The sequence below is a fragment of the Helicoverpa armigera genome, chromosome 17 (genome assembly GCF_030705265.1).
Source record: "Helicoverpa armigera isolate CAAS_96S chromosome 17, ASM3070526v1, whole genome shotgun sequence".
Classification (NCBI taxonomy): Eukaryota; Metazoa; Arthropoda; class Insecta; order Lepidoptera; family Noctuidae; genus Helicoverpa; species Helicoverpa armigera.
Window position 1 is genome coordinate 2,985,684 of NC_087136.1, and position 25,930 is coordinate 3,011,613.

General features: G+C 36.9%; 4 protein-coding genes and 1 long non-coding RNA gene across 8 annotated transcripts in view; 3 read left to right on the forward strand and 2 right to left on the reverse strand.

Annotated features, from left to right (window-relative positions):
- Window positions 1-6,288, forward strand: part of LOC126055872 (voltage-dependent calcium channel subunit alpha-2/delta-4-like) — a 21,409-nt gene extending 15,121 nt beyond the window's left edge. The window contains exons 19-25 of the mRNA XM_064038991.1: window positions 1,175-1,309; window positions 2,350-2,613; window positions 2,862-2,958; window positions 3,283-3,455; window positions 4,383-4,544; window positions 5,574-5,705; window positions 6,107-6,288. Coding sequence (XP_063895061.1) covers window positions 1,175-1,309; window positions 2,350-2,613; window positions 2,862-2,958; window positions 3,283-3,455; window positions 4,383-4,544; window positions 5,574-5,705; window positions 6,107-6,238 — 1,095 coding nt within the window. The 3' untranslated portion in view covers window positions 6,239-6,288. The remainder of the gene's footprint in view (window positions 1-1,174; window positions 1,310-2,349; window positions 2,614-2,861; window positions 2,959-3,282; window positions 3,456-4,382; window positions 4,545-5,573; window positions 5,706-6,106) is intronic.
- Window positions 6,279-22,220, reverse strand: LOC110370352 (uncharacterized). Of its 3 annotated transcripts, none has more exons than XM_064038993.1 (12): window positions 21,991-22,220; window positions 21,748-21,899; window positions 20,487-20,707; window positions 18,282-18,428; window positions 17,875-17,989; window positions 16,434-16,539; window positions 15,722-15,875; window positions 14,450-14,686; window positions 10,967-11,183; window positions 10,567-10,667; window positions 9,726-9,860; window positions 6,279-9,508 (listed from the first exon to the last, which is right to left on the reverse strand). In XM_064038993.1, the coding sequence occupies exons 1-12, from the start codon at window positions 22,037-22,039 to the stop codon at window positions 9,424-9,426; spliced, it is 1,719 nt and encodes a 572-aa protein (XP_063895063.1). In that variant the 5' UTR covers window positions 22,040-22,220; the 3' UTR covers window positions 6,279-9,423. The 3 variants fall into 3 exon arrangements, with proteins under 3 accessions (XP_063895063.1, XP_063895062.1, XP_063895064.1); XM_064038992.1 differs by having other exon boundaries at window positions 17,863-17,989; XM_064038994.1 differs by lacking the exon at window positions 6,279-9,508 and having other exon boundaries at window positions 9,725-9,860; window positions 10,567-10,650; window positions 17,863-17,989; window positions 21,991-22,219.
- Window positions 11,700-13,996, forward strand: LOC135118055 (uncharacterized). Its single transcript, XR_010277331.1, has 2 exons — window positions 11,700-11,905; window positions 12,143-13,996. It is a non-coding gene; the product is annotated as an uncharacterized LOC135118055 (long non-coding RNA).
- A 212-nt stretch (window positions 22,221-22,432) lies between the features above and the next one.
- Window positions 22,433-25,204, forward strand: LOC110370359 (mitochondrial outer membrane protein SLC25A46). Its single transcript, XM_021326109.3, has 8 exons — window positions 22,433-22,571; window positions 22,727-22,946; window positions 23,221-23,318; window positions 23,420-23,598; window positions 23,676-23,732; window positions 23,804-24,019; window positions 24,180-24,390; window positions 24,498-25,204. The coding sequence occupies exons 2-8, from the start codon at window positions 22,775-22,777 to the stop codon at window positions 24,780-24,782; spliced, it is 1,218 nt and encodes a 405-aa protein (XP_021181784.3). The 5' UTR covers window positions 22,433-22,571; window positions 22,727-22,774; the 3' UTR covers window positions 24,783-25,204.
- Window positions 25,193-25,849, reverse strand: LOC110370360 (large ribosomal subunit protein bL34m). Of its 2 annotated transcripts, none has more exons than XM_049846495.2 (2): window positions 25,709-25,849; window positions 25,193-25,556 (listed from the first exon to the last, which is right to left on the reverse strand). In XM_049846495.2, exon 2 carries the CDS (start codon window positions 25,538-25,540, stop codon window positions 25,322-25,324), a length of 219 nt encoding a protein of 72 aa, XP_049702452.1. In that variant the 5' UTR covers window positions 25,541-25,556; window positions 25,709-25,849; the 3' UTR covers window positions 25,193-25,321. The 2 variants fall into 2 exon arrangements, with proteins under 2 accessions (XP_049702452.1, XP_021181785.1); XM_021326110.3 differs by having other exon boundaries at window positions 25,636-25,829.
- Between the last annotated feature and the right edge of the window lie 81 nt (window positions 25,850-25,930).

Genomic DNA, 25,930 nt, shown 5'->3' on the forward strand with positions numbered 1-25,930 from the left:
ATAGTGGCCTTGTCGGAAACTATATTTTCGAACCGTTTGGGGTTGAAACCCTCGGGTCGTGGGGTCCGAATGCCCACATTCTATTTAAAGATCTTTCTAGGCGGCTGGTTGACGCTTCTCGTGACCAGAAGGCTGGCTATTACCTCGGACAAAGAATCAGCATGGCGATCCAACGAGGTAATGCTGCCAGCCTCTTGGGCACGCTCCCAGTTGACAGCGATGGGGACGAATTTTTTGACGCTTTTTAGTTGTTTGTTTTACTAGGATAGTTTTTGATTTTTATTGTAAATATGTATTGTAAATTGTTAACTTTTTATTTATATAAAATACGAATATTGTATTCGGGAAAGTACGAAAACTGGAGTGCCCACCTGTATAATAAATAAAATCTAGATAAAAGGAAAGTGACGCAATGTTTTGACAAAATGGAATTCCAAAACCTTATCGGACCGGAAATTCTTCATGCTACTTACTTACTTCACATGTAATGATGTTGAATTTATTGTTTGTTATTTAAAGGGTAAACCTTTGAGCAAGTTTCTTACTTACTTAAATACAAAAAAAGTAATTTCTCTATTACTTAGTTATAGAGTAATATAGAGTAAATTATCATGTTAGCAACGCGGATATACGCACTTTCTTAGAACATTTTAATTTTCATTGATTATCGCATAAGATCAAGATTTTTATCAGTTAATCAAAATGTGTTGATAAAGATCTAATTAGAGTTAATCAACTAAACAACTCTGTTGATCAAAAAAATACTATGACTAATAAAATTTCCTTATTCTGGTGTGGAAATTACAAAAGTTACAAAAATTACAAAAGAAAAATAAAGTTCAAATTATTTGTACCTACCGTAATTATGTAATTAGTACCATAATATTTTTTCTAGTAGAAGCATTTCAAGATAATCTACAAAGAATATAATAAAATACGATCCTCTACTATATGTATTACAAAAGATAGAAAAAGCTTCGAAAAGCAGAAACAGCATTACTGGTGTAAATGTCGTCTCAATCCAAAGTCACAAACAAAACACTACACAACTATGATTTAAACTGATGATTTTGTTATATTTACTTACTAACAAAACAGTATTATAACCGGGTTATTTGGCGATTAACAAACTATAAGTGAGCCCCTTCTCCAGACGTGTTTTCTACGTTTCCAGTTCACGATTCGTTCGGAATGGCTGACGGCTGCGCGTACGCTGGGTTCCCCTGAACACGGCATGATCGGCGTGGCCGGCTACCACCTCCATCCACAGCATCTTGCCAACCTGCTGGACAAAATCACCAACTACCCTGTGAGATCATTTTATTTAAAAAGATAAATAAAGAAACTTAAAACTAATAAAGAGCGTCGAAAAATTGGCCCTCATCGCTGTCAAGCTGCATTCGCTTAATTAATTAATATATTAAAATAATTAATTCGCTTAAACGTTGGGAGAAATAAAAGCCAGCCCTTGGTCAAACGAATAAGAAACATGAGTTAGTAATCGCTCATGAGATGACATGTTGAAAATAGAAATTACATATTAAGAACATAAACTTGACGTTAGGATGCATCTACACGGTAGCTTGCGCATGTTGAGGTACATGCGCAGGTTACATGCATTTTAAAAACTTGCGGGTCCAGCGACTCGCGCATGTACCACAGCAAAATACCCACCCGCGTGCTCTTGTCACTTGTCACTTGCGCATGTTAACTTGCTCCAGCTACATACACCGTGTAGACGTGCCCTTAGTATAAATACCTTGAACTTTTTACCACAAATACGGTAACACACGTCTCTACATGTATAAAGTGGTCAGAAAAAACAAATTATTATTTTTGGTGCCCGTACAACGAATAATAATCAATCAACAAATAAAAAAACCGGGAAATATAATTAAACCCAATAGAAATATTTTATTCCTGGAAGATTCCTTATATTAATGAAAACAAGATTTTTACATGATTTCCGGTATTACTAAAACGTGTTCTATCAAATCTACATTAGTGCTGAATACGATGATTTGCTTATCAGTGAATCTAATCTTTGCAATCTGCTGAAATCATATAGGTAAAGGGAAAAATAATGAAGTAATGATTTCACAAACCAATATTCATAAAATAATGTCTTTAGTGGCTCTTGTTAAAAACTTGATAAATCAACCAAAAAATAAATTTCAAGAATCTCGTAGCAGCTACGCTCGCCTATTGTAGTGCTACGACGCCTACGCCATAGACTTCGTAGCAAAAGTGTAGGCGTAGTCTTACAAAGCAAACAATTCGTAATCTTGAAACGAAACTATGACGTTCACTTGTATGGACATCAGTGTAGGTTGTATTGCTCCATTCTAGTGTAATGAAGGTGACTGTCCACAACGATGTGACGGCATAACATGGTCGTGCGTCCTCATCGACGAGTACGGCTGGATCGTGGCTCGGGAAGGCCGGAACGTCACCGGGGAGCCCGACGAACCACTCCGGGAACACTTTGCGTCAGTCTACCCGGCGGCTATGGCAGCTCTGCTTAATGAAAGCGTGTTTGAACTCAACTGGATACATGATTATCAAGGAGTTTGCTTCCCGCCTCAAGATGAGCCTTACAGTGCGGCTGTTACTGTAAGTTTGTGATTACTTTATGAAGATTTAATTTGTAGAAGGCATTGTGTTTCTTGACTTTCCATATAAAGTGGCATGCAACTATTCTTATTTTTAATAACAAATTCAAGCATCCTGAAGCTTAGATAAATCAAGGAGAGAAGTTCAAACAAATTATATCCTTCTCACTTTGTAATATAATTTAGAAACAACAGTACGTAATTTTAGATTACAGTTGACTGTCAATACTTCTCGTGGTATATTTTCAGATGGTGCCGTCAATACTGAACTCTATTTGGAGATCATTTAGCCTTATCCTACGAGTTACGCAGGAGATGGTTGCTCTTATCACAATTCTTAGTTCTGGTGAGCTATTAACTAGATACACCTACTTTAAATTGCCAATAAATACCTGACAGTATCTGGTTAAAATTGTAGTGACAAAGCAATAAATGAGACCCTTTTGTTATTATACATAGCTATCTCTAAAAATACATACTGATGTTAACTTATCACCAACTCATTTTCAAAAATGATTATCCATACGGCATACCTTAACCGCATGCAATATCTAATTTATCATTATAAGTCACTAGACTATTCAGTCTTACAAGTTGAGTTATTTCTATAGATTAATTACCTTTACATTGGTGAATTAAGTTTAAAAGTTTTCCCATACTATTTCCACAGGCTGTATAACCCTAGTATCGGGGGACACAGAGCAAGAGAAACAAAAGCGCAAACATCGCCTGTGGCGCGACTACGAGCGAGAGAAGTACGAGACATTGTACGACGATCGCGTGCTCGTCAACAGAACTAGATTCGCAGCTTGTGATCGCTCTAGAGCGCTGTATTTGTTACAGGTAAGTATAATCATCGGCAAGGATATTGAGCCCTGACCTTCAACTGCGCAGAAGCTATTTATTGGTTTATTGCCTTATGTGTACAGTGCGCAAAGCGATCCCCACTCTTCCGCCGAGGGCTCAATATCCGTGCCGATAACTATAAGAGAACATGTTATGCCGCGATAGATCCTGATTTTATATCTATAATCTGGATAGCATCTATTTTGGAGTCGGCTTCCAGTCTAACTAGTTGCAACTGATTACCAGTGTTTTATCATTCATGGATCGATGCCTACCTGAACTCCTGAAGGCTGGTTGTGATTTTACACATTTCGAAAAATTATGCATTAGGTACACTACACTGAAAGTCCTAGTAATTGAAGATTCTTCTAAAATCAAAACAAGTTTTTACAAACAATGAGAGCATCTTATAGATATAAGATACGATTAAAATGCATAAAGCTTGTCTTTTTAATTTAAAAAAGTAGGAAATGTGTCCCAAATATTAATTAATCTAATATTCATGTTCTTGCACTATCTAATAACATCTTTACATGTAAGGCATATGTAAAAAATATGTTCAGATAAATATAATTGATTTGATAAGTAATAAGTATCCAAACATGACGATTTCTTAGGTATTTTCCTAATCGTAGATCGAATTTATAAATTAGCCCCAAAATTATCATGACGCGTTGCTTAAAATATATCAAAAGTACCTAACTATTTCATCAGACAATGCTGACGATGCTAAAAATAATAAAAAGTAAATCCTATCCATACCGCTAAGCTAGATTTTATAGTAGCTAAAGCTACCCGACATAAAAATGTGTAGACTGATTACCAATTTCTTTATCAATGCAATAGGAAGGTATACCTGCTTTGCGGCTAAGACAATGGAGATCCGAATTTTCTTAAAATTTATATATTTTTTTTACATTGCAGGACACGCCAAAAGCTCGGGAAGCCCTCAAGAAGCCTGCTAAGCCGTGTGATTGGCCGCTAGTTGCGGCTCGTGTACCAAAAACCAATCTTCTTCTTGTGGCTGTATACAACCTGTGCCCTTTCAAGGGGCAACCAGTCAACGACCCACTCATCAATGAACCGGTTTGTGCATACTTTCCAAAAGTTATCCCAATGATACCTTACTAAAATCTTGCTTAAATACAAAGTCAATTTGCTTGTTTATTAATTTTAGCATTTATTCTGAAGGATATCTATTTGGGTTGAAAAAGACCTCAGATTCTCCACACCTTTTTTATAAAACGTGGTTTTTAAAAAGTACCAGTTTTTGTACCACGCGTAAACCACCGTCCCGAACAAAGTTAGTGGACTAAACCTATTACTAAACCGGGGACTTCTTAAAACCACGTTTTATAATATGGTGGTCTGGGCCAAAACTATACATAGATTTAGGATACCACTAACCAGAAACGACTATAGAGTAGGTAACATAAGGATTGAAGAAAAGACTATTGAATAAATCCGGTTCAGGCTGTGCAGAGATTAAGTTATCAATCGTTTAACATTCGATTGCATCTATTCGATATTGGGTAAATAAACCGACTAATCGTCACGCCATATTAATAGGTACCTAATGTGTATTGAAATCCTATTGTTGATTAGAGCCGGTAATTATTGACGCTACAATTATAATTATGCAATTACACTTAACTAGATACGGTAGTCGGTGAAACGGATCTGAAATGGTTTAAAGTTACCTACATAAAATCTTGAACTTTCACGCGAATACCGCTTTACCTTAGTGGGACCGCGTTATAATTATAACAAAGTTCTAAGGGTTCGTCCGGCGAATTCAAATATGGACCATGCACCGTGCCATACTGGAAATTATATTTAAACTATGGTACTGCATCACGTCTCATAAAATACGTACTTTAAATAAATTTAGTGATCGTTTTTTTTCGCTATCGCATCCAGAGCGCTTACTTATGACGTACCGTAAGAGGCACTGACACTCTCGAATCCTGTCTATGGGTGCTTACGTAAAGAAACAGGTAAACAACCTGTATAGAAATGTATTGAAATATTATACCTGCACTGATCGGTACCTACCCGTACAGGTTTGTCTGTACCGGAAACCTGTTTCTTTATGTAAGCACCCTATGTTCGCAGTACATAGAAGAGGAGCCGGCAGTGCAGGGCGTGTGGCAGAACTCGGCGTCGCGCCTCGCGTGCTGGCGCAACCGCGTGCCGCTGCCCGCGCGCATGCCATCCGCGCATTGCTATCCGCACCGATACTCACAGGTCACACAAAAATATGGTCTAACCTAGCTTTCTTTTCAGTCACTTTAGGACGTAGCATCATAAGATGTTTGGTTATAAAAAGTTAATAGAACAAAAACATTTTTTTTCACATTTCATTTAACTTTGACACAATTGACATAGCAACTATTATATAATCTGTGCCATTGATTTGTTAATTCGATACACCTCTACATAATAATTTTTATCGAGTTTTAAAATCAGTCCGTTATGCATCCGTCTCAGATACAATTATTATTAAAATGATTATCAAAGTCATTGAATTATGCCTAAACGAAAATTGTACTTAACTAACATACTCATTCTAAGAAGCGGTCGAAGCGGACCTTGTAACGACCAATCAATTCAAAATCTATAACTATTTTCTTTCTTATGTTCTGCAGGAGGCTGGTTACAGACAGTGCGGTCCCTGGTTACCAGATCCTGAGAAGGAAGACGCCGCATCACACATCACTGCCTCCAAATCAATGCTCTCTATACTTACTGCCATGTTACTTATAAAATACCTGTTGTAAATAAATACAAGCTTCGTTGTGTTATGAAATAAAACAAAAGTTCACATTTCCATTAACTTGTTTATTTCAATAATATCTAAACAAAGATATTTGGTTCGGGAATGTTGTAATACTGCTCTACCCGTTCAGACGTTAGCGAATTGCTCACGCCACATTTATTTGCAGACGGTCAATACATGAGAAAATATTTGTACGTGGAATGAGTGGAATGCAAGAAAAAGGGGAATATCACTGCCCACAGAAATGTTACGATGATTTCTTTTGGTTTGTATTGATTTATTATAGACCCACCGAGCTGTCTATGCCGTCTTTGGACATTATTAACAGAAATGAAAAATTCAATTATCTAAATCTATAAACTACACATTTTATTTATAAAAATCTGCCATGTCACGTCATATTTTTTGGTTTTGTGCCATAGAAACTATTGAAGACTAAGTATTTTCATTTGAAAGACAAACTTTTAACTCCCGTTTTTCTTGGTAACTGTCTTAAAATGGCAACATTTATTAAAGCCAGCATGGCAGATGTGAACAATTTGTTCGGTGGGTCTATATTATCGCTATACCTGTATGTAACTTTACGAGTCAATCATAACAGTTCAATGGGCAATGATGATTAATGAACGATATCATAAAGTCTTACGAATTACATTAAAGTAGACAAAAATATATAATACTACTCGTATCTATAATAATTCTTTATTTAAACGGTGCACCTCTCGATCAAGGTTTATTGCTTATGGTAGACAATGAAATGTAAAATATCAATTGAATTTTATTTTACTCTATTTAATCCATAGAACAAAAACTTCGATCCACTAATCCATTCCATTAAAATCTGGCCAATATCTGTGAATGTTATTATTTGAATATAATTTAAAAAGATTGATCACCCCTTTCACGTTTTCCATCTACCTAACATTTTTACCCTCCTAGCTGTCTAATTATTTTTTCAAATGGTTTAGCCTCCGGAAACGTCAATAACCAGAAAAAAAATTGTTTTACAATCTCCAGTTCGTGGTACCATTCCCCATTTATTTGAAACTTCTTTTAGAGATTCTTTATCGATTTCTGAAAAAAAAAAACCGTTGAACTTTTTAAACATCCTAACTACGGGTACACATCAGACGCGTTCTACTAGCGATCAGCAAAATTGACTCAACATAACGAATGAAAAGCACTGCTGCAGTATGTTCCGATATTTTACATCACTAAATATTTATACACGTGCTATTTATTACTTACAACCCTGAAAGTCAGACTATTTAATGTTCTATTTTCTTTCTTCCGAACTGCCTACAGACCTTAATGATGAAACACAAAACGGGTGGGCGAATAAAGGGAAAATATTAATCACTTACAAATATTCTAGACTCCCTATTATTATGAATAATTCTTACTCATTTATATTAATCTTATTAGACAAAAATATATAGCTAGACTTTTGTATTTAATGTTCCATATTTTGAATATTTGTAATATCTCAATGATGCAAGTCAACTGATTCTATTATTTCTATTATTGAGCCTGAACATCTACAATGCAAATTCTATAACACTAAAATGATATCAATCACATTTTTATTCAACAATCTTTGGTTCGACTTACATTATAATCTTCCGATGGGCTTGAAATTCGAGAATCCAAAAACTAGCATTACTTCAACGGTCCATTTGTAACACCAATATTATGCGTTTGAATAATATTAAATAAAAAATATTTTATCGTTAGATCGAATCGTTCGGATCGGGCGCTCGCGTAATTTAAAATCGATATCTTAAATACTGTCCGTCATTAATTTGACATTATTTATTTAAAAGTATTTAATTTCAAATAGTGTTTAATTGTATATGGTTGGGAAATCAACCGATTTTCCGGAAAAGTATTATGAATGACAATATAGAATATCAGAGACACACATGTGCAATTTATCCCTGTACATCTATATGAAGCAAAAATGTTATATTGGAGTAATGATGTTCAATTATATTATATTTTATTCAAAACCAGGAGATAACGTTTTATATGGCCAACACTACTACATCTTCAGTATTCCACATGTCAGTTCTTTTTTGGCACTATGTAATCTATGAAAATATTCAAAACTAGAGAGCTTTGATTTATATTTGAACGAGAAATTTCGACATCAATTTTGTGACAACACTATTCGTAAAATACTGTCGTTATTATATAAGTATACTTAGAGCTATTATAAAATTATTTTGTATCCTCACACAAGGTCTATGGTACTTTAGTATAAATTAACAACAAATAGCTTAAAGTATTCTGTCTCCGCCGTGGTTCGCAAAAAAAGTAAACAGTCAATCATAACATATTGCTAAAGTACTGCTGATTTTTATATAAACAATAGAAAAAACAGTAAAACATCGACATCGAAACTTGTACTTCACTTGTTTCGTTTTAATTATTTAATAAGCGATTAAATTCGAGTCCATAACCACCACGGCAAAGACAGTTGAAATAGAAAAAAATTACAACACAATATACATGAAACATAACAAATCTTTGGTATTTAATACATAGGCGAAGTATATTATGCAACAAATAATAATAATAACGTAATACAATAACACATTAAATGTGCAATAGCAAAGCAACCAACAATGGTTGTTAGTGTAAAAAAAACTTAATATCATCAAAGGAATGTTAATAAATACAACAAGGTACTTCGAAACGGCATGCAGAATCAGAAAATATCTTGCTTTATAAGCAAATCAGAATAAGAATTCTAAATCGTTAATCTAGCACTAACTATCGAATTAAATAGCCATCTTTAAAAAAAATATTGGCGTAATTCTTTTACTTCATCAAAAAAAGGAGTGACGAATTTAATAAATATCTAAGGTTCAAACTTACAATTAAAAAGAAATGTCGGATGTACGATCCGTTATACACAATATTTCAAACAAAGGACCTGTCATTTACAATGACCGAATGACGGTTGACTCATATTATCGATCACGACGTTTGAAATATCGCGTTCAACATAGAGTAATGAACAACTGGAGTGCCTAAAAGCAATTACTTACAGACATACAAGCGTAGGTCTCTGTATCACGTATTTTGGTGGGAACATTCGCTCTCCATTTGCTCAGTACTCCATGGCACGGAGCTATATCGTGAGTGAGGTGGGTGTGCGTTGTTGAGCGAGGGTTGTGGGGCCTACTCCTCCTCAGACTCCGAATCGGAGTCGGGGATCGTGTTGAACCAGTTCTCCCAGTTCGACGGAGGACCCATCACGGTTCGCCTGCAATATAAACAGGGTAGTTTATAATTAACAAAAACATTACTAAAAGGCGAACCTACGTATGAGTTACACTGGTTTTTAACTTCATCTATTTTGGTAGCTTATACGATAGCTTTGAGGGATGCAAGTAGTTTTATGGAAACTTAGAGGCTGGACAGAGCAAGATCAGCATGAAGTTGAGCACTCTTTGTATGGGAACAAAGCGAGCAGTACGTACGTTTGCTTGGTGACGGGCTGCGGCAGCGTGGCGGCGGCGGGCGGCGCATGCGCGGGCGGCGGGGCTCGGCGCTGCAGCGTCTGCGTGCCGCCCGCCCCCTCCGCGCCCTGCTCCCACCCCTCCTCCAGCACCCACCTGCACATACAACACTCTTAAGGCTGGAAACAGTGCTCCGGGCTGGAAGCCTGGAAACGGTCAGCGCTGACCGAAAGTCGACGTAGTTATGTCTGGCAAGTCATATGAACGCGCACACATAGCCCGGTCAAAATAGACATTTGAAATAACATAAATTCCCGGAAAGCTGAATTTATGTGATTCGGTCCGGACGTACGGTCAGCACTGGCCGTCGGCCGAGCACTGTTTCCAGCCTTAGTGTCGCCGCACCGGCCGCACACGTGCCACATGCGACAGCCACAGAGGCAAGAAACGGCCACAAAAGTAACTGAAGCGCGCGTCAGTCACTTGTGGTCGATGGTCGACACTTGAGGCGGTGGTCGCTACTTTCAACCCAGGCATGCAGAATCATAATGGACTCCGACGAAGAATTTTGTGTCGACGTTTAGTGGCCGGTGCGGACCACCAGAAGCAAGCTGCGACGATTTGTAGCGTGTGGCCGCCATCGGCGCCCACCATATAAAATGTATGAAAATTACAGGAAATATGCTAGTGGCGGCATTTAGTGGTTGTGGCCCGTGGCCCGTGAGCGGGAGCCCTAACTCGATATAGACACAAAAAGTCCGCTTCCTCGATACAACTTCGATACGAGCACATTTCAATTCAAATGAGAAAATTTAATCATTTTACAAGTATCAACTGTCAAGTAGAGTATTATAATACATACCTAGAGCTGCTGGCAGACTTGCAGTTCTCGCACTCGCTGCGATAGTCGTCGGCGTCCTCCGCGCCCGGCGCCGAGCCCTCGTAACTGCACACGCATGACGGCTGGAAACGGTCTCATTGTCAACTACTACGACCGCGGGCCCGTCTCGAGGTGTGATGACGTATCTAGTTAAGCTTATGTGCGTGGCTAGTTTGGTTCTATTGGTTGTTATAAGTACGAATATTACGCTAGAGCCTCTGGATTTTGATATTTTTATGGTTTTGTCATGTTCAGAGACAAAAATAAAAATATATAAAATTGTATCTTTCAAAAAAATATCTTAGAATTCAAAATCACTAACACTGTTTACTCGGTCAGACATTAAATTCCGCACTCCCCACTATAAGAGCTAAGAGCTTACCTTATCAACAGTCAGCGGCAGCGTCGGCTGCGGCTGCGGCGCCGCATGGGGCGGCACTTGCGGGGCGGCGTGCGGGGCGTGCGGGGCGGGCGGGGGCGGCGCGGGGGCGGGCGCGGGCGCGGGGGCGGGGGATGGTGCTCGCTCGCTGCCCACGTTCTGTTCCTCGCTGTGAGTGCGGCCCCGCCAGCCGTTGGCGCCGCTTAGACGGGCTTGGCTTCTGTGTAACAGAGTTCTAATAAGACGGAATGATGATGATCAGCAATCAAACATACAGAAATGCATATTTAACCGACTTCCCAAAAGAAGGACATTCTCATGTATTTTTTATATTTTAATCGTAAATATCTCGGTGGTTTACGAACCGATTTGTTTTTTAGGGTTCCGTACCCAAAGGGTAAAACGGGACCCTATTGTTTTCGGTCCTCTGTCCGTCCGTCCGTCCGTCCGTCTGTCACCAGGCTGTATCTCATGAACCGTGATAGTTAGAGAGTTGAAATTTTCACAGATGATGTATTTCTGTTGCCGCTATAACAACAAATACTGAAAACTATAATAAAATAAATATTTCGGGGGGCTCCCATACTCATTTTTGCTCGATATCTATAAATATATGTATGTATATAGAATAATAGTTTGGATGGTACGGAACCCTACGTGCGCGAGTCCGACTCGCACTTGGCCGGTTACATTTTTTATTATGGTCATGTAAAAAACGCTCAGGTGACTCGTATCATCCCAGTGATCCATTATTGGATCGGTTAGTTTAATATTTTTTTTACTAAAATTTCGTGAACGCAGCCATTTTTTTTGTCTATGGTGGCAGCACTGACAGTTCTTGCCGCCATATTCACTTGTCAGATCCTCGGTGGGCCGCGAAATTTGTGTTTTGTTACGCACTGAATTTTTTGGAAATTGTGAAAAAATGTCTCATCGCCGAATGTAAGTATTTCTTGTTTTTTTTTTAGATAATTTATAATTATTGTATCGTATTTATATCGGCTAGGAGTTGAGTTATCATATTGCAAGACAGTGAAATGCACATTTAGCTTATTTACATTTATTTTTTACTTTTATACGTACCGATCCAATAATGGATCAGTAGGATAATATGGATATGGAACATTTTATGTAGTGACATAATTGTTATTTTTGAATTTTGCGTTTATTTTGTTTTAGATTGTCGGTAAATGACATAATATCGCATCTTGAAGACAACGATGACGTATTGTCAGCAGATATTTACATAACACCCCCAGATAATTACGACAAAAGTGATGAAGACAGTGGAGATGAGGAGTCTTCGAACATAAATCACCTGTCCAGGCAGCAGCTCTTAGCACAGGCTGAGTTTAGGGCTACTGTATCTTCACAGTCTAATTTAGATATTATAGAAAGCGTATCAAATGAAGTTTCTATAGATAATAATACACACGGCGACTTATCAGTACAACCACCGGCAAAGAAAAAAAAATGTCCAGCTACCCGAAAGTGGAGGAAAGTAGATATTCCAGTGAAGACAGAGAAAACATCAGAGCCACCACATTTCTTAGAACACCTAGATACTCCTGTTCACTTTTTTGAACTTTTTTGACGAAGACGTTTTGAATTGATTCGCTCTGAAACCGAAAAAAATGCTATTCAAAAAGGTTACCACAATTTCAAAGTTACAACTGAGGAAATAAAACGATTTATAGGGATTCTCTTGCTGTCTGGTTACAACAGTGTTGCTAGATATCGTATGTACTGGGAGCAAAGTGTTGATTGTAATTTTCAAGGTGTGGCAGCTGCTATGCCTAGGAACAGATTTGAAGAACTATTACGATTCTTTCACGTCGCCGATAATAATAACTTAGCTCCACAGGACAAGTTCGCGAAGGTTCGTCCTCTCTGGAATCTACTCAATAAGAGATGGGTAAAATATTATCCCGGTGACAGGAATCTAAGCATTGATGAATCCATGATTCCATATTTCGGGAAACATGGGACGAAGCAACATATTCATGGTAAACCCATTCGGTTCGGTTATAAGAATTGGTCTATATGTACTCGTCTTGGATATTTGATATATGGAGAGCTTTATCAAGGGGCAAGCACAGGAAATACCCACCCAGAACTTGGTGTAGGTGCTTCTGTTGTTTTAGACCTCATATCCAAATTGCCGCCCGGTACTTACAGCTTTTATATGGACAACTATTTTACATCTTTACCCTTGTTGGATGAAATAAAACATTAGGACACGATGCGACGGGAACGGTTAGGGCAAATAGGGTAGAAAAGGCACCCTTGAAAGAAGCGAAAGATATGAAGAAAATGAGCAGAGGGTCTTTTGACCAGTGTACAGATACTCTGACGAACATCACCCTCGTACGTTACAATGACAACAATATTGTTACCGTTGCCTCAACCGAATGTGGTGTGGAGCCTTTAGCTAAGGTAAAACGTTACTGTGACAAGCAGAAGAAAGACGTCGACCAACCTCGCTGCATCGTCAACTATAACAAATATATGGGCGGTGTCGACCGTTTGGATCAAAATGTGGGATGCTATCGTATTTCTATACGCCTGAAGAGGTGGTACTGGCAGCTACTTATGTTTCCTATAAATGTATGTATGAATAATGCTTTTCAGTTATATAAATTATCGCCAGCTTCACAAAACAATCAGCATGACTATTTGTCATTTACAAGACATGTTGTAACAACATATCTTCAGACTTTTCCTGAAAATTCTTCTTCAGTAAAGAAGCCTATTCCAAGATCATCTCTAGCAATCATAAAACGAGTTCCAGTTGATATTAGGTTAGATGGAAAGGCACACCATATTATCAAAAGTGATAAACAAAACCGTTGTGGTTTATGTCATAAAAACACGACAATGAAATGTGGCAAATGCAACGTCGCCCTACACCAAAAGTGTTCTCCTGCGTTTCATACGAAATAAAATTGTAATACTAAATGTTATACTAAATGTTATATAAAATACTAAAAATACTAAAATTATATACTAAAAATAAATAAGATTATTCATAAATATCTTTCATTATTTACAGCAATCTTCCTAAAAAGCACACAATACCAACAATAAAATACAGTGGCATATTCTCCTACTGTTCCATTTTTGGATCGGTACTGTAACTGAAATACCGGAAATCGAAATTTTTTTTTTTGTTGCATATTATCGATAATTAGGCTACTAACAAATGATTCTGAAAGTTTCGCTTCAATCAGATGAGTTTTGAGGACTTGGGAAGATACGGGTTAAAGCGGAACATAAATATCAACATTCTCAACAATAGGAAAATATAACCTAACATCATTCACCTTAAGATTTCAAAACATTTTGTCATCAAGTCAGCAATATTATTGTACAGTAGACTGCACATCAGTGGTAACTGTCATGCACCTTAACTCAATAGTAATAAGTACGACTTTCCTATAAAACTGTTACCACTGACCTGAAGTTGACTGTACTACTAACACTTACGTATCGACATCCAAGACCGGTTCGATGTTCCTGGAGATATCATTGACTGATGCCAAGTTGAGGTTTCTCGGCATACTTCGGCCAGTGTCGGCATTGTGTCGGTTATTCTCGCTGGGCTTGTGGAACGAGCGTCGGATCTCGTTGTGAAGGGAGCGGTCGGCGCGGTTGAACCCCGAAATGGGCGTGTCTAGGAGCGTCGCGTCTACGGCCGTCGATATGCGCGGGATTGTGCGGTGACTGGAAGATAGAAAATAAGTTTTTTTCTGTTATATTATTGCCATGGATTGGAGCGTATATTTTATATGGGATAACAATCGGAAAAAAACTATTTGACACAAAAAAACATGTTTACCTAATGGCAATTCCCCAAAAAATATAAAGAATCATGTTCCAATTCGAAAGCGAAAATGTCAAGAAAACCCTGAGTAAAAATGTCCAAATCTCAGAAGAATTTACATAAAATGAAATCCGTTACTGGCGTTATTCTTATTAGGTAAATCATACGACGTCATCATAGTCTATAAAACAATAATTACGTATATTATGACTCAAGTAATATACCAACAATATCAACTAATATTATGACAATCAGACCCGGCAGTAATGTTACATCTGTTGTATAAACAAACAAACTATTTAGCATTGTGTTGCAAACGCTACCAAATTGACGTGACTCATTTGACACTACCGTCCATTGTGCGTGCTAAACATAATTGGTGCAATTGAATTAAATTGTACGCGGACGACATTGGACCTCTGAGCGTCGGTCCAATTGATGACTTTAATTGTATAATTGTATCGCCTACAACGCCTTGATCTCGGACTGACATGTGCAAGCAAGTTCAATACAAAAAAAATGCTCAAACGATTAATGATGAAGCATTGTCACTTGACATTGGCAGTATGTTTTCTGCTAAAGCTAATCTCGGAATATGGGGCAGAATTAACTTTCTAGGACAGACAAATAATAGCTTTGGTTCCAAGCAACCACGTCCTAATCTCTCTCCGGTCGTGTCGTATTGCTGTCCCATCGAACTACGAGAGTGATGGAATACTGATTACAGTTGTGTCTGCGATAACGCTTGTGCACTCTGTCCTCCGCAGCTGGCCGATCTCCTTATTTGGGAACAGCCGTCATTACCAATATTCGCCTTCAACATCATTACTCAAATGACATAATAGATCCCCTTCAATCCCCTAAAAGACCAATATAGCATTGGTACCTAATAACCAGTCTGTAAATAAATAAAATAAACAAACAATATCACTTACAGCGAAGTGTGCACATTAGCACTGTTGGTATAGAAGCCGGGCACGTTATGCGGTCGCTCGTGGTCCGGTTCGCGCTGCAAGACTGACAGCAGGCCGCGGTTGCTGATCGCGCCTAGAGAACCCGTCAGACGGATTGCGCTGGGGAATCCTACCACTGGGGAAACGAAAATAATAATATTAGTGATAGATATGTCTGTATTTTATGTTTATAGATATTGTTATGATACACTTATGTCTGTGTTTTTTCTATAGGCCCTAGTTGTCTGAAATAAAGAATGAATAAAAATATTATATTAGGGGTGGTTACCATACCATAACAGATGTAAAATTGACGTTTACAATTTGTCAAATTGGGGATTTGACTGCAGTTATGATTCAGTTATCGTTATAGGGGTAGTGTTTAATGGTGTAACCCACCCTTAAAGGGTATTAGGTAAGGTATTAGGTACCCCATTTTTAATAAACTTCCTGTGTAACCGCTTATTTGCAACGGATAAGATAAACACAAGTTATAACTAAGCATAATATTAAAATAGATAATGTCTTTAATGACATACAATTATAATATGAAACAAGTACTGATTAGTATTTTCAAGAATTTTAGATTGTTTTTATTTTATTTCTGGCTCCACTTGTTTTTAGAAAGGTCTAAACAAAACTCATAAGTAAAGTTCTTATGTATGGTCGAAGCTTGTATGAAATATGAACTTACTGTTAGGAGCGAGAGGGTGGTGAGGCATAGACGCGGGCTCACGGTTGTCTTGTTGGTGTACCGGCTGCAGCAACGGAGCATTGTAGCAATTTTGTGTGTTCGCGATCTGCGAAACAAACGCTATATTTATCTCATCATCTGCCGAGCCTTTTCCCAACTATGTTGGGGTCGGCTTCCAAGTTCCAGTCTAACCGGATGTAACTGAGTACCAGTGTTTTACAACCACCATTTTCCATATTTATCTAGTCTTCACAATACAAATATTTTTGTTCTAGTGTTCACAATACAAATATTATAACAGGAAAAAATGATTGTTTGTACTCTACTGGAACTACTGAACGGATATAAAAAAATATTTCACTGGTCGGAAAAAATATTTTACTGATTCGGTTGTTATTCATTAACAACATTTTTTTTACGAATTATTTCTCAGATTAAAATCTTTTATATATTTTACAAAAATAAACATTTCCTAAAAGTTTATTTAGAAATAAGTCCATTTCAAAACGATATGTTTTAACTGCTGAAATAACGTAGCTAATGTAACTTCACCTATTTCTAGCAACAATAAATATTTACTTCGAAGCTTGCTTGTAATAATTTTACCCTATTCCGAACTCTATTAATTTATATACTTCAAAGGCTTATTAATTACTGCTAATTATCGGCCTATCGGTTCACGCATGACATTTAAGTATGTACTTGTATGTTGAGGAAGATAACTCAACCCACGCTTGTTCAAATGTTACAGATCAGCGGATACGAAACCGTGGGCGTTACCGATATATGTATAAAGTAGTTCCCACAGGATGTCGATGAATATACAGGAAAAGTATACAGTATGTAGTGGACTTCGTTAGAAAAATAAGCTAAGACGGCCAACTATACGTTTAAATAATATAATATGTAGCTTGTGTGACAGAACGCATCATAACTCTACACCAGTGTCCGGCTATGTTCAAAGACTAACTGGTTTATACTGGATTTCAGGACTTTCAAAAACTATTTTTACAAGGGGTAAATGAAATTAGTAAGAGGCTACAGGTCTAGGTTAAAAAAACTCATACAAAATATGTAACCTGTGTGACGGGGCGCGGGATGTTCACGTAGCCGTGGCTGGCACATTCATTGGGCAGAACCATAGACTCAACTAAGGCCTAAGATACTTTTTGCAAAGACTTGGTACTTTCACAAGGGGAAGCAGAGATATTAGTAAGAGGCTACAGGACTAGGTTAAACAAACTCATACATAATATGTAACCTGTGTGACGGGGCGCGGGATGTTCACGTAGCCGTGGCTCGCACATTCGTCGGGCTGAACCATAGACTCAACTAAGTAATAAGATACTTTTTGCAAAGACTTGATACTTTGAGGGGGGACAAGAGATGTTAGTAAGAGGCTACAGGACTAGGTTAAACAAACTCATACATAATATGTAACCTGTGTGACGGGGCGAGGGATGTTCACGTAGCCGTGGCTCGCACATTCGTCGGGTCGCGCCATGGACTCAACGGTTGCCGGGTATGTACGGTGGTAAGATGTCTCGTTTGATACTCTGGAAATTATAAAAATGTTAAATGATTGGACTGATGAAACGTGACTGTTAAAATTATTCAGCATACAAAGAAAAATTGGTAATCAAATCTTATTGCTGCTAAACACACGTTTCTCGTGCTGCAAGACATCGATAATCATCCTTATTTTTTAAACCGTTTTTTTTTTTGTTGTTGTTGCAAAATAAGCTACACACGAAAATAAAGCTCAAAATTAGAAGGGAGAAAGCTGCTGAAACCCTAAAAGCTACTGTTTAAAATTACATTACCTACATAATTATTATCGGTTCGTACCTCATAGTTTCAGGTCGACATTGAGCTATAGCCTCATCGTACGGCGGTGGAGCCTCGCCCCGTGGCAGATAATTGCTAGGCGGTTTCCACGCGGCCAGCGCCGTCTCGCAAGTGCCTCCCATGTAGCCCATGCTGCCGCTTATGTACCTGAGAATAAAGAAAGGTATAAAGCACCTTCTGAAACTTTTGGCATATCCTTAATGTCCAAATTTTTGGCCTGGTTCTCCAGAAAAAACAAAAAATTCAAGGCAAATTTATGACAAAATTATTATCCAATTATACGAACTCTGGTTGTTGGAAGATAAATTAAATATTATCGTTACTTATGAATATTATGAATTCAAATTACTTGCGTGGTACCAAGATCTTCACCTAGAGAAACGGGCAAATACTCCATGGTTTGCAGTATCCCACAGCATTTAATGCCTAGAGTCAACTGCACACTGGGTGTGCACCGTGATTTAATTTTAAATAGATATTGTGATGGGCAAACAATTCATTATAAGTAGTACTTTATTATTTAAAATGATTCTTACGAGAATAATTTTGCGTAAAGAATATTGAATTCGTGATTCATGCCTATGGACCGTGGACGAATGAAATCGATCTCAAACGTGAATTGTATACGCAATCTGTTGTAAAAATCTAATAGGGACACACCTGGAAATATTATATGTCTTTACAAACTTATTTTCTCTATTGTGTTATATATGCAGGAGTGCTAAAAGGAAACATTGAGTAAAGAATGCTCGTACGAATCTTCATCCTAAACGTATACTTTATAGAACAATAGGTTTATTGGTAAGACAGATATTTAGCTCATAAAGGAAAGTACATTCCTATTAATATACTATGTTATATTTTTCCAACAGTCTCATCGCCGGCTTGAGCTCAAGCAAGCTAAGAATAAGTAACCTTAACCGTGTTCAGAGTTCATTATACCAGCCCGCTAAATTTTAATGAAATTCGTTTAGTCATTGCTGAGTTTTGCACTTAGCAGCAGATTTTGTGATGTATTTTTACTTAACAAGATAGATTATAAAAATGTGGCAATCGGATGACAGAGAAACTGTGAGTAAATAACTATAGATTGTATAAGCAACCGAATGCGGACATTGCAATCAGTCCTGCCATTGTCTGGCATACAATAAAATTGTTGGTTAACGGTACCAACTGCGATTTCATTTTCATGTCACTGATTTTCGTTGCATGACATAGGTAGGAACAAAGCAAGCTATCAAATAATCTAATTATCCTGGAATTATTTATTAACGCACGTGTATGTATATGGCGGAAATTATTACTTCGTGAATCATTACGATGTCTTAAAGCATCACTTAATGTTATGTTTAAGTCGTCAAGTACATATTAATTATTGAGGACGGCGATGTGTTACGCAAGTAGGTATACAATCTGCGATATCCGGTGTAAGATGCAATCAAGACGGTGCGGTTTTAACTGGTTTTATGATATAGATACAAGTCTCAGGTGTAGGTTTGATTGATATGTTTAAATCGAATAGCCTCAATTCCTAATAACTAACATATTGCTTACGCACATTGGTTTATTTCGTAAGAATAGAATATTATTGGAAATTGTGTATAGCGTAACTATTCAAATACATTTTGTGTGTAACGTTACATTTCATTGCAATTTTAAATTAGAAACATTTTTAACTACCAGTTTCTACTGCATAGCGTGTCGCGAATTTAATTGTCGCACTGAAAAAGTAAATTGCCTAGTAACTGGGTGTTTATTTTTATGATTGATGCTGCACTAATATCATCAGATAGATCGTATTTAACCATAACAACACCCGTCACGTAACAATAGAAAGCTGGAGATTCCGGCAACTGGTCTGATTTGAAAAATTCTTCTTATGTTATATAGACCATTTATAGAGCTATATAGGCTTTTTATCGTAAGAACGAGCGCCAAACCGCGCGAAAAAGAAAATTCTCCAATATTTTATTTGGCTTACAAAATAAAGAGACATACCTATATTATGACGAAACACCCTAGATACATCAAGCAACAAAACAATCTTTACCCAATACTAGTCAAGCTCCTCTGATCATCAGCATGGGGTGGCCTGCGCCATTTCTGCTTCCTCGCCCCATACACCACGAGCGCTACTGTTAGCAGTACGACTACCGCGGCTCCACCCGCTGCCATGCGTACGTTAATATATTGAATACTCCTTACCCAATACTAGTCAAGCTCCTCTGATCATCAGCGTGGGGTGGTCTGCGCCGCTTCTGCTTCCTCACTCTATACACCACGAGTGCTACTGTTAGCAGTACGACGGCTGCGGCGCCGCCAGCAGCCATGCGCACATTAGCTTCCGCGCCTTCAGCCGGCTTCACAACATCGTCGAGGCAAATGAATTCGCAACACGTATTGCCCACGCGGAATGAGCGACAATCCTGTTTAAAATGACAATTTTACATGTACAAACTTACATTATATATTTTTTGTCAAATAACTTTTAATTTAAGTGAAGATGGAATTCTGTATAACAAGCATAGAAAATGAAAATTTGACTTTCACAGTGGTAGATGAAATTTCAATTTAAACAAACAGGTTTGTTCATCTATTTACCAGCTATGCCAGATATACATAACTTTTTATATAGCCTGATTTTTTGTAAGGGGTTAGATTTATTTTAAAAACACTTCAAACTAAATCACTATCTACTAAGTACTAAGATATCTTTTTTCAATTTAGCTCAATATGTGCAAACTAAGAATCCAGGATTTGAACACCAATGGATCCTGACCTTAGGTATTCCAGACTCAAAATTCTTTTTTTTTTTTAAGAAGTACTTAACTAATAATTTCATGTAATGGTAAATGTATATAATTTTTATCTTCATAGATACATTAACAAAGCCACAAAATGCACATTAGAGAATATTAAATTATTATATGATTGCGTTTTGAAAGAGAAAGTGTGAAACTAATATCTATGTAACTTAAGCTCTGCAGATAAATGCAATGTATACTTTCAAGTGGCATACAATATCATTATTGAAATATAAAAAAAAATGTTTGTACTGTTTACTTACTGTTAAATTCAAAAATATTGAACCAAAAAATCAAAAGCTGGTAATTTACTTCTATTGAAAGATATAGTTAGAAAATTGAAAAAAAAAAAGTTGAAAAAAAATAAACAGTTTATCTTTCTTTCTGATTTCCTCAATAAAGGTGTTTTATTAATGGATTATTGTGTTTGATAGTGTCTACAGAAACCAAAACACTACTAATGTATTGTCCTATATTATTGTTAAAACAAAAGGGGAGGAGGCAGCCAGTTCAAAAATAAACCAAGGTCAAACAATGCTATTGATATAAAAATTCTGGATATAGCTGCTTTTGAAATTACTCCTGTTAATTATTATATTCAACAGTTCTTTTATTACAAAAGGGACATATTCAGCTACTATTTATAAGTGGCTCCAGCTTACCTGTGGAGGTGAACATAGTACCGCCTTACAAACTTTAGGCAGTCCATTGTCACAAACGCAAAGCGTACAGGTATCTGGGCCAGGCACATAATGAAGGCCGTGGGAAATCAACCGACCGCGCAAATCCGTACATTGCTCCTGTGCCGCTACACCTGCAATTACCACCACACAATACACCCAGGCTACTCTCTCCACACACATAAATGCCATAGTTCATCACTTAAATATTAATAAAATAATCACTGTAAAAGTGTAGAGTCGATAAACACAGCACAGCCTTCCCTAGCATCATGAATTTTTAATTCAATCAAATGCCCTTTATAAATGTTAGACTCATTTTTGTTGCAGAACTTTGTTCTATTTTATAATCGATATTCACTCGTCGGACTAGCGGTGTAAAATCTTTTTGATCATGCGTCTTGGTGCCTGTTTTGGTCAGCCTGCGTTTGCGTACTGTCAATTTGTGTCTATTGTCAAATCTGTCAGTGTCATGGATACAGAAAAGTGGAACAAAAAAAAATAATTATCCGACACTGCAAAAGATGAATTTTAGTCGTGTACATCTTCGAAAAATCCTGAAAATGTGAGTCATTGATGATAACGATATCATCGGGAGACATCTGTATTGAGAGAATGATAAACCCGATAAAAATGAAATTGCCAACACCGAATTCTAAGGAGAAAAACATGTTGTATCTGTATGCTATGATGTCATACTTTGACTTTGAAAGATCTTTTGACTTTGACGTTTATCTACGAATACGTTCTGTACGGGCCTCTAACACCCAAAACTCGAAAAACTTAAAAATCAATTAGGAATAAAGGTTTGTGATTGGAAAGATATTACCCCTGTTACTAATTAGATATCTGTTATTGGTCCGTAGTTCGGTATTAATTTTTAGTCATCAGAAATGGAATGTGTTAATTAAAAACAGTGAAGATAAGCACAGTTCTTTGATTTTTATATTTTATTTTACAGAGCAAAATATAATAACTTTGCTGAAAAGCATGATCTAAGGGTTTTATAATGGCTGGTTTTGGTGATTATTCTGGCTACAATAGGCCATACGGCCTGGATCCCAACCGGGAGTCGAACGACTTCTACGACAGTCGGTATCAGCAAATATACGGGTACCATACTCCTGTAACTGAGGAGTTCCAGGGCCCGCCACTCATCATGGACGATGGTTCCGAAGATGGTATGTTAACGATCATCGATAATATCATATTAATTACTAAAATAGTAGGTACAGCATGAAATGTATGCAATAAGTGCCTCAAAGTGGTAATGCAGTCCTTACATAAATGAGTACTTTTGTATGATAATGGGAATGTAGCCAAAAGCTAGTAGTAAACAACTACTACTACTTAATTAATGTTGTATGACTATCATGTTTTTATTTTGTTTGTAATCAAATGACATACTTCTCAAGTGGGTACCTACTTACTTTTCATTTGTTTTCCATTTTCCAGATACCAATGCATATGTTACAACAGCTATAAGTGTTGCAAGTCTTATCACTGAAAACTTACTAAGTCATCCGTTCATTGTATTGAGGAGACAATGTCAGGTTTGTACTATTTCAGATACTTACACAAAATAGTTAAATATGACATAAATTACTCAATGAAGTAGTTCCACGAAGATCAAAAACCATTTCCACATCGGCAGGTCCACAATGGTCTAAAGAACTACCACATAGTTCCTTATACACTGCTGCCAGTAGTGGCCCGGCTTCACCGTAGACAAGATGTCACCACTCTATGGAAAGGCATTGGCTCTACTTGCATAGTGAAAGGTTTAAACTTGGCTGTGGAAGATGTTGTGTCCAAGGGTACTGGCTGGCCTAAGTAAGCATCTTCAATATTAAATTATGCAATTTTATTGTTAATGAAATAGTCTTGAATGTTGTTTTTTTGTGTTCTAGGGAAATAAGCAAATGTGACTCAGTCTTGCAGTTCCTACAACATGTAACATTAAAATGGTAAGATAAAATCTTTAATTCCTTCAAGACAAAAGATTTATAAGTATTTAACCAACATTCTTTATTTCTAGTGTAAGTTTAGCAATTATCACCCCATTCTACTCAGCGAGTTTGGTGGAAACGGTGCAGAGTGACATAGCCAGTGACAAGCCAGCGTTGTTGGATGTGTTCCGAGAAGGTTTTATGCGCATCCTAGAGTGGGGCACGCCTAGTAGAGGCAGGATGCTGCCTATATGGGCCATTGTGTTCCCCACTGTTACTCTTGGTGTTACAAAGTATATTGCTCAGTAAGTATTATATCTTACTCCTTTTGTTAGCTTCACCCAAATGTATAACTAGTATAATTCAGTAGCTTTTGTATTCCATTCATAATCTGGACCATATCTATCTAAGTTGTATATATGCTTTACTTAAATATAACTTCATAATATGATTAATCTTTTTCAGCATAACGTTCAAGAAAATCACTGAAAAGATTCTTCGCTTCCAACAAAGACACAAACATGAACTCAGTGACTCTTACAATGTGAACTATACAAAAAATTCAACAAACCCCCTGATTGAGGATATTAGTTTAAAAGCTAATATCATATCTTTCATTGCTATGGAAATTATATTCTTTCCCGTTGAAACTATAATACATAGACTTCATATACAGGTAATTATAAATAGTATGACTCAGTATTCAGTAATGAAATTAATGTAGCAAAAATGTTTTTTTTTTTTAATAAATAAGAATCATAACTATGCATTATTTGATTCCAGGGCACTAGAACAATAGTAGACAACTTAGACACTGGCACATCAGTGATACCCATTCTAACTGGGTATGAAGGCTTCATGGACTGCTACAGCTCAACCTTAGCCAAGGAGGGTGTCTCTGGTCTCTACAAGGGCTTTGGAGCCCTGGTGCTACAGTTGGCAGCACACTTGGCCATCATCAAACTAACCACTCTAGTAGTATCAGAAGTATCAAACCTCCTGAAACCAGCTAAATCACCAACATCCGAGGACTCTGTTCACTCACAACAAAAATATTTATTCAACTAGTCCATGGTAAATATTTATAAAATTTATTAAGTAAGTGTAATTGAGAAAGCATTGTCAAAAATTAACACAATATATTGGTTTCTTATAACACTGATATTTATTATTTGGGAAACCTCTAAGGACTGTAATGTTATAATTTTTCATCATCCCCATAGACTAGACTAGTTCAATAATATTAAATTGTCAATAAATAAACTGTATGAAAGATCTTGGGTATCCTAGATTGCTATGGCTAGATTAGAAAATGTTCTAATATTGGTTACAACAATTAACTTATTCAAAACTTGAGACAGCTGCACAACAATTTGTAATATTTGTTTTTGTTACTTTTTTATGTTGCACTAGAAGTAAGTGAAATGTATAGCTTGTTAGAAGAGTGTTGAGTAAAATCAGGCTGTTTTAAATAAATATTTGATTCAAAATGCATTTTTTTTATTATTACTTTGCTACATACATGTTTAAGAGATACACTATTACTTATGATGGTGTCACATAAAAATAATCTAATTTACAAGTACTACATCCTAGGTAAGTTGTAATTAATGAGACAATACAAATCTTCCTTTCAGTAATCTTCGCATAATAACTTTACGGCCATTCGGTTTGGACATCCTAGTTTTCCAGCCATGACGATTTACTCTTCGTACTTCATTAGGTCGCGGGAAATAGCAGCGCACATTAGTTCTAATTGACGACAAGGAAAAACAATCTGGTTTCACTAAACTTGTAGCAGGCATCATCGTTGAAGCCACCTGCATGGTTTGCCTTATAAACCTGCAAATATATAAGTTATAATTAGTACAGGAACCTTAACTTTAATACATGAAAAGGACGTAGGATTTAATAAGTTTACCTAAGAGGTTGAAGTATAGTTGAAATCACTCCAGACATGTTTGGTATATAAGATAAATAAAACTACAGCTTACTGATAAATTTATGGTTATTGTGTGTCGATAAAATATAACAATTTAAGCTATTCTTTAACAACACGGCTCAGTTTACTGCACGAGTTAAAAATTTCATAATGACACTTTCCAAAAGTCCTTATGTCAATTGTCATCATTGACAATGGTACGACAGCGCAGCGCAATTTTTAATTTAACAATCGACTAAGAATTTGGTATAACAAATAATACAATTCTGCTTTA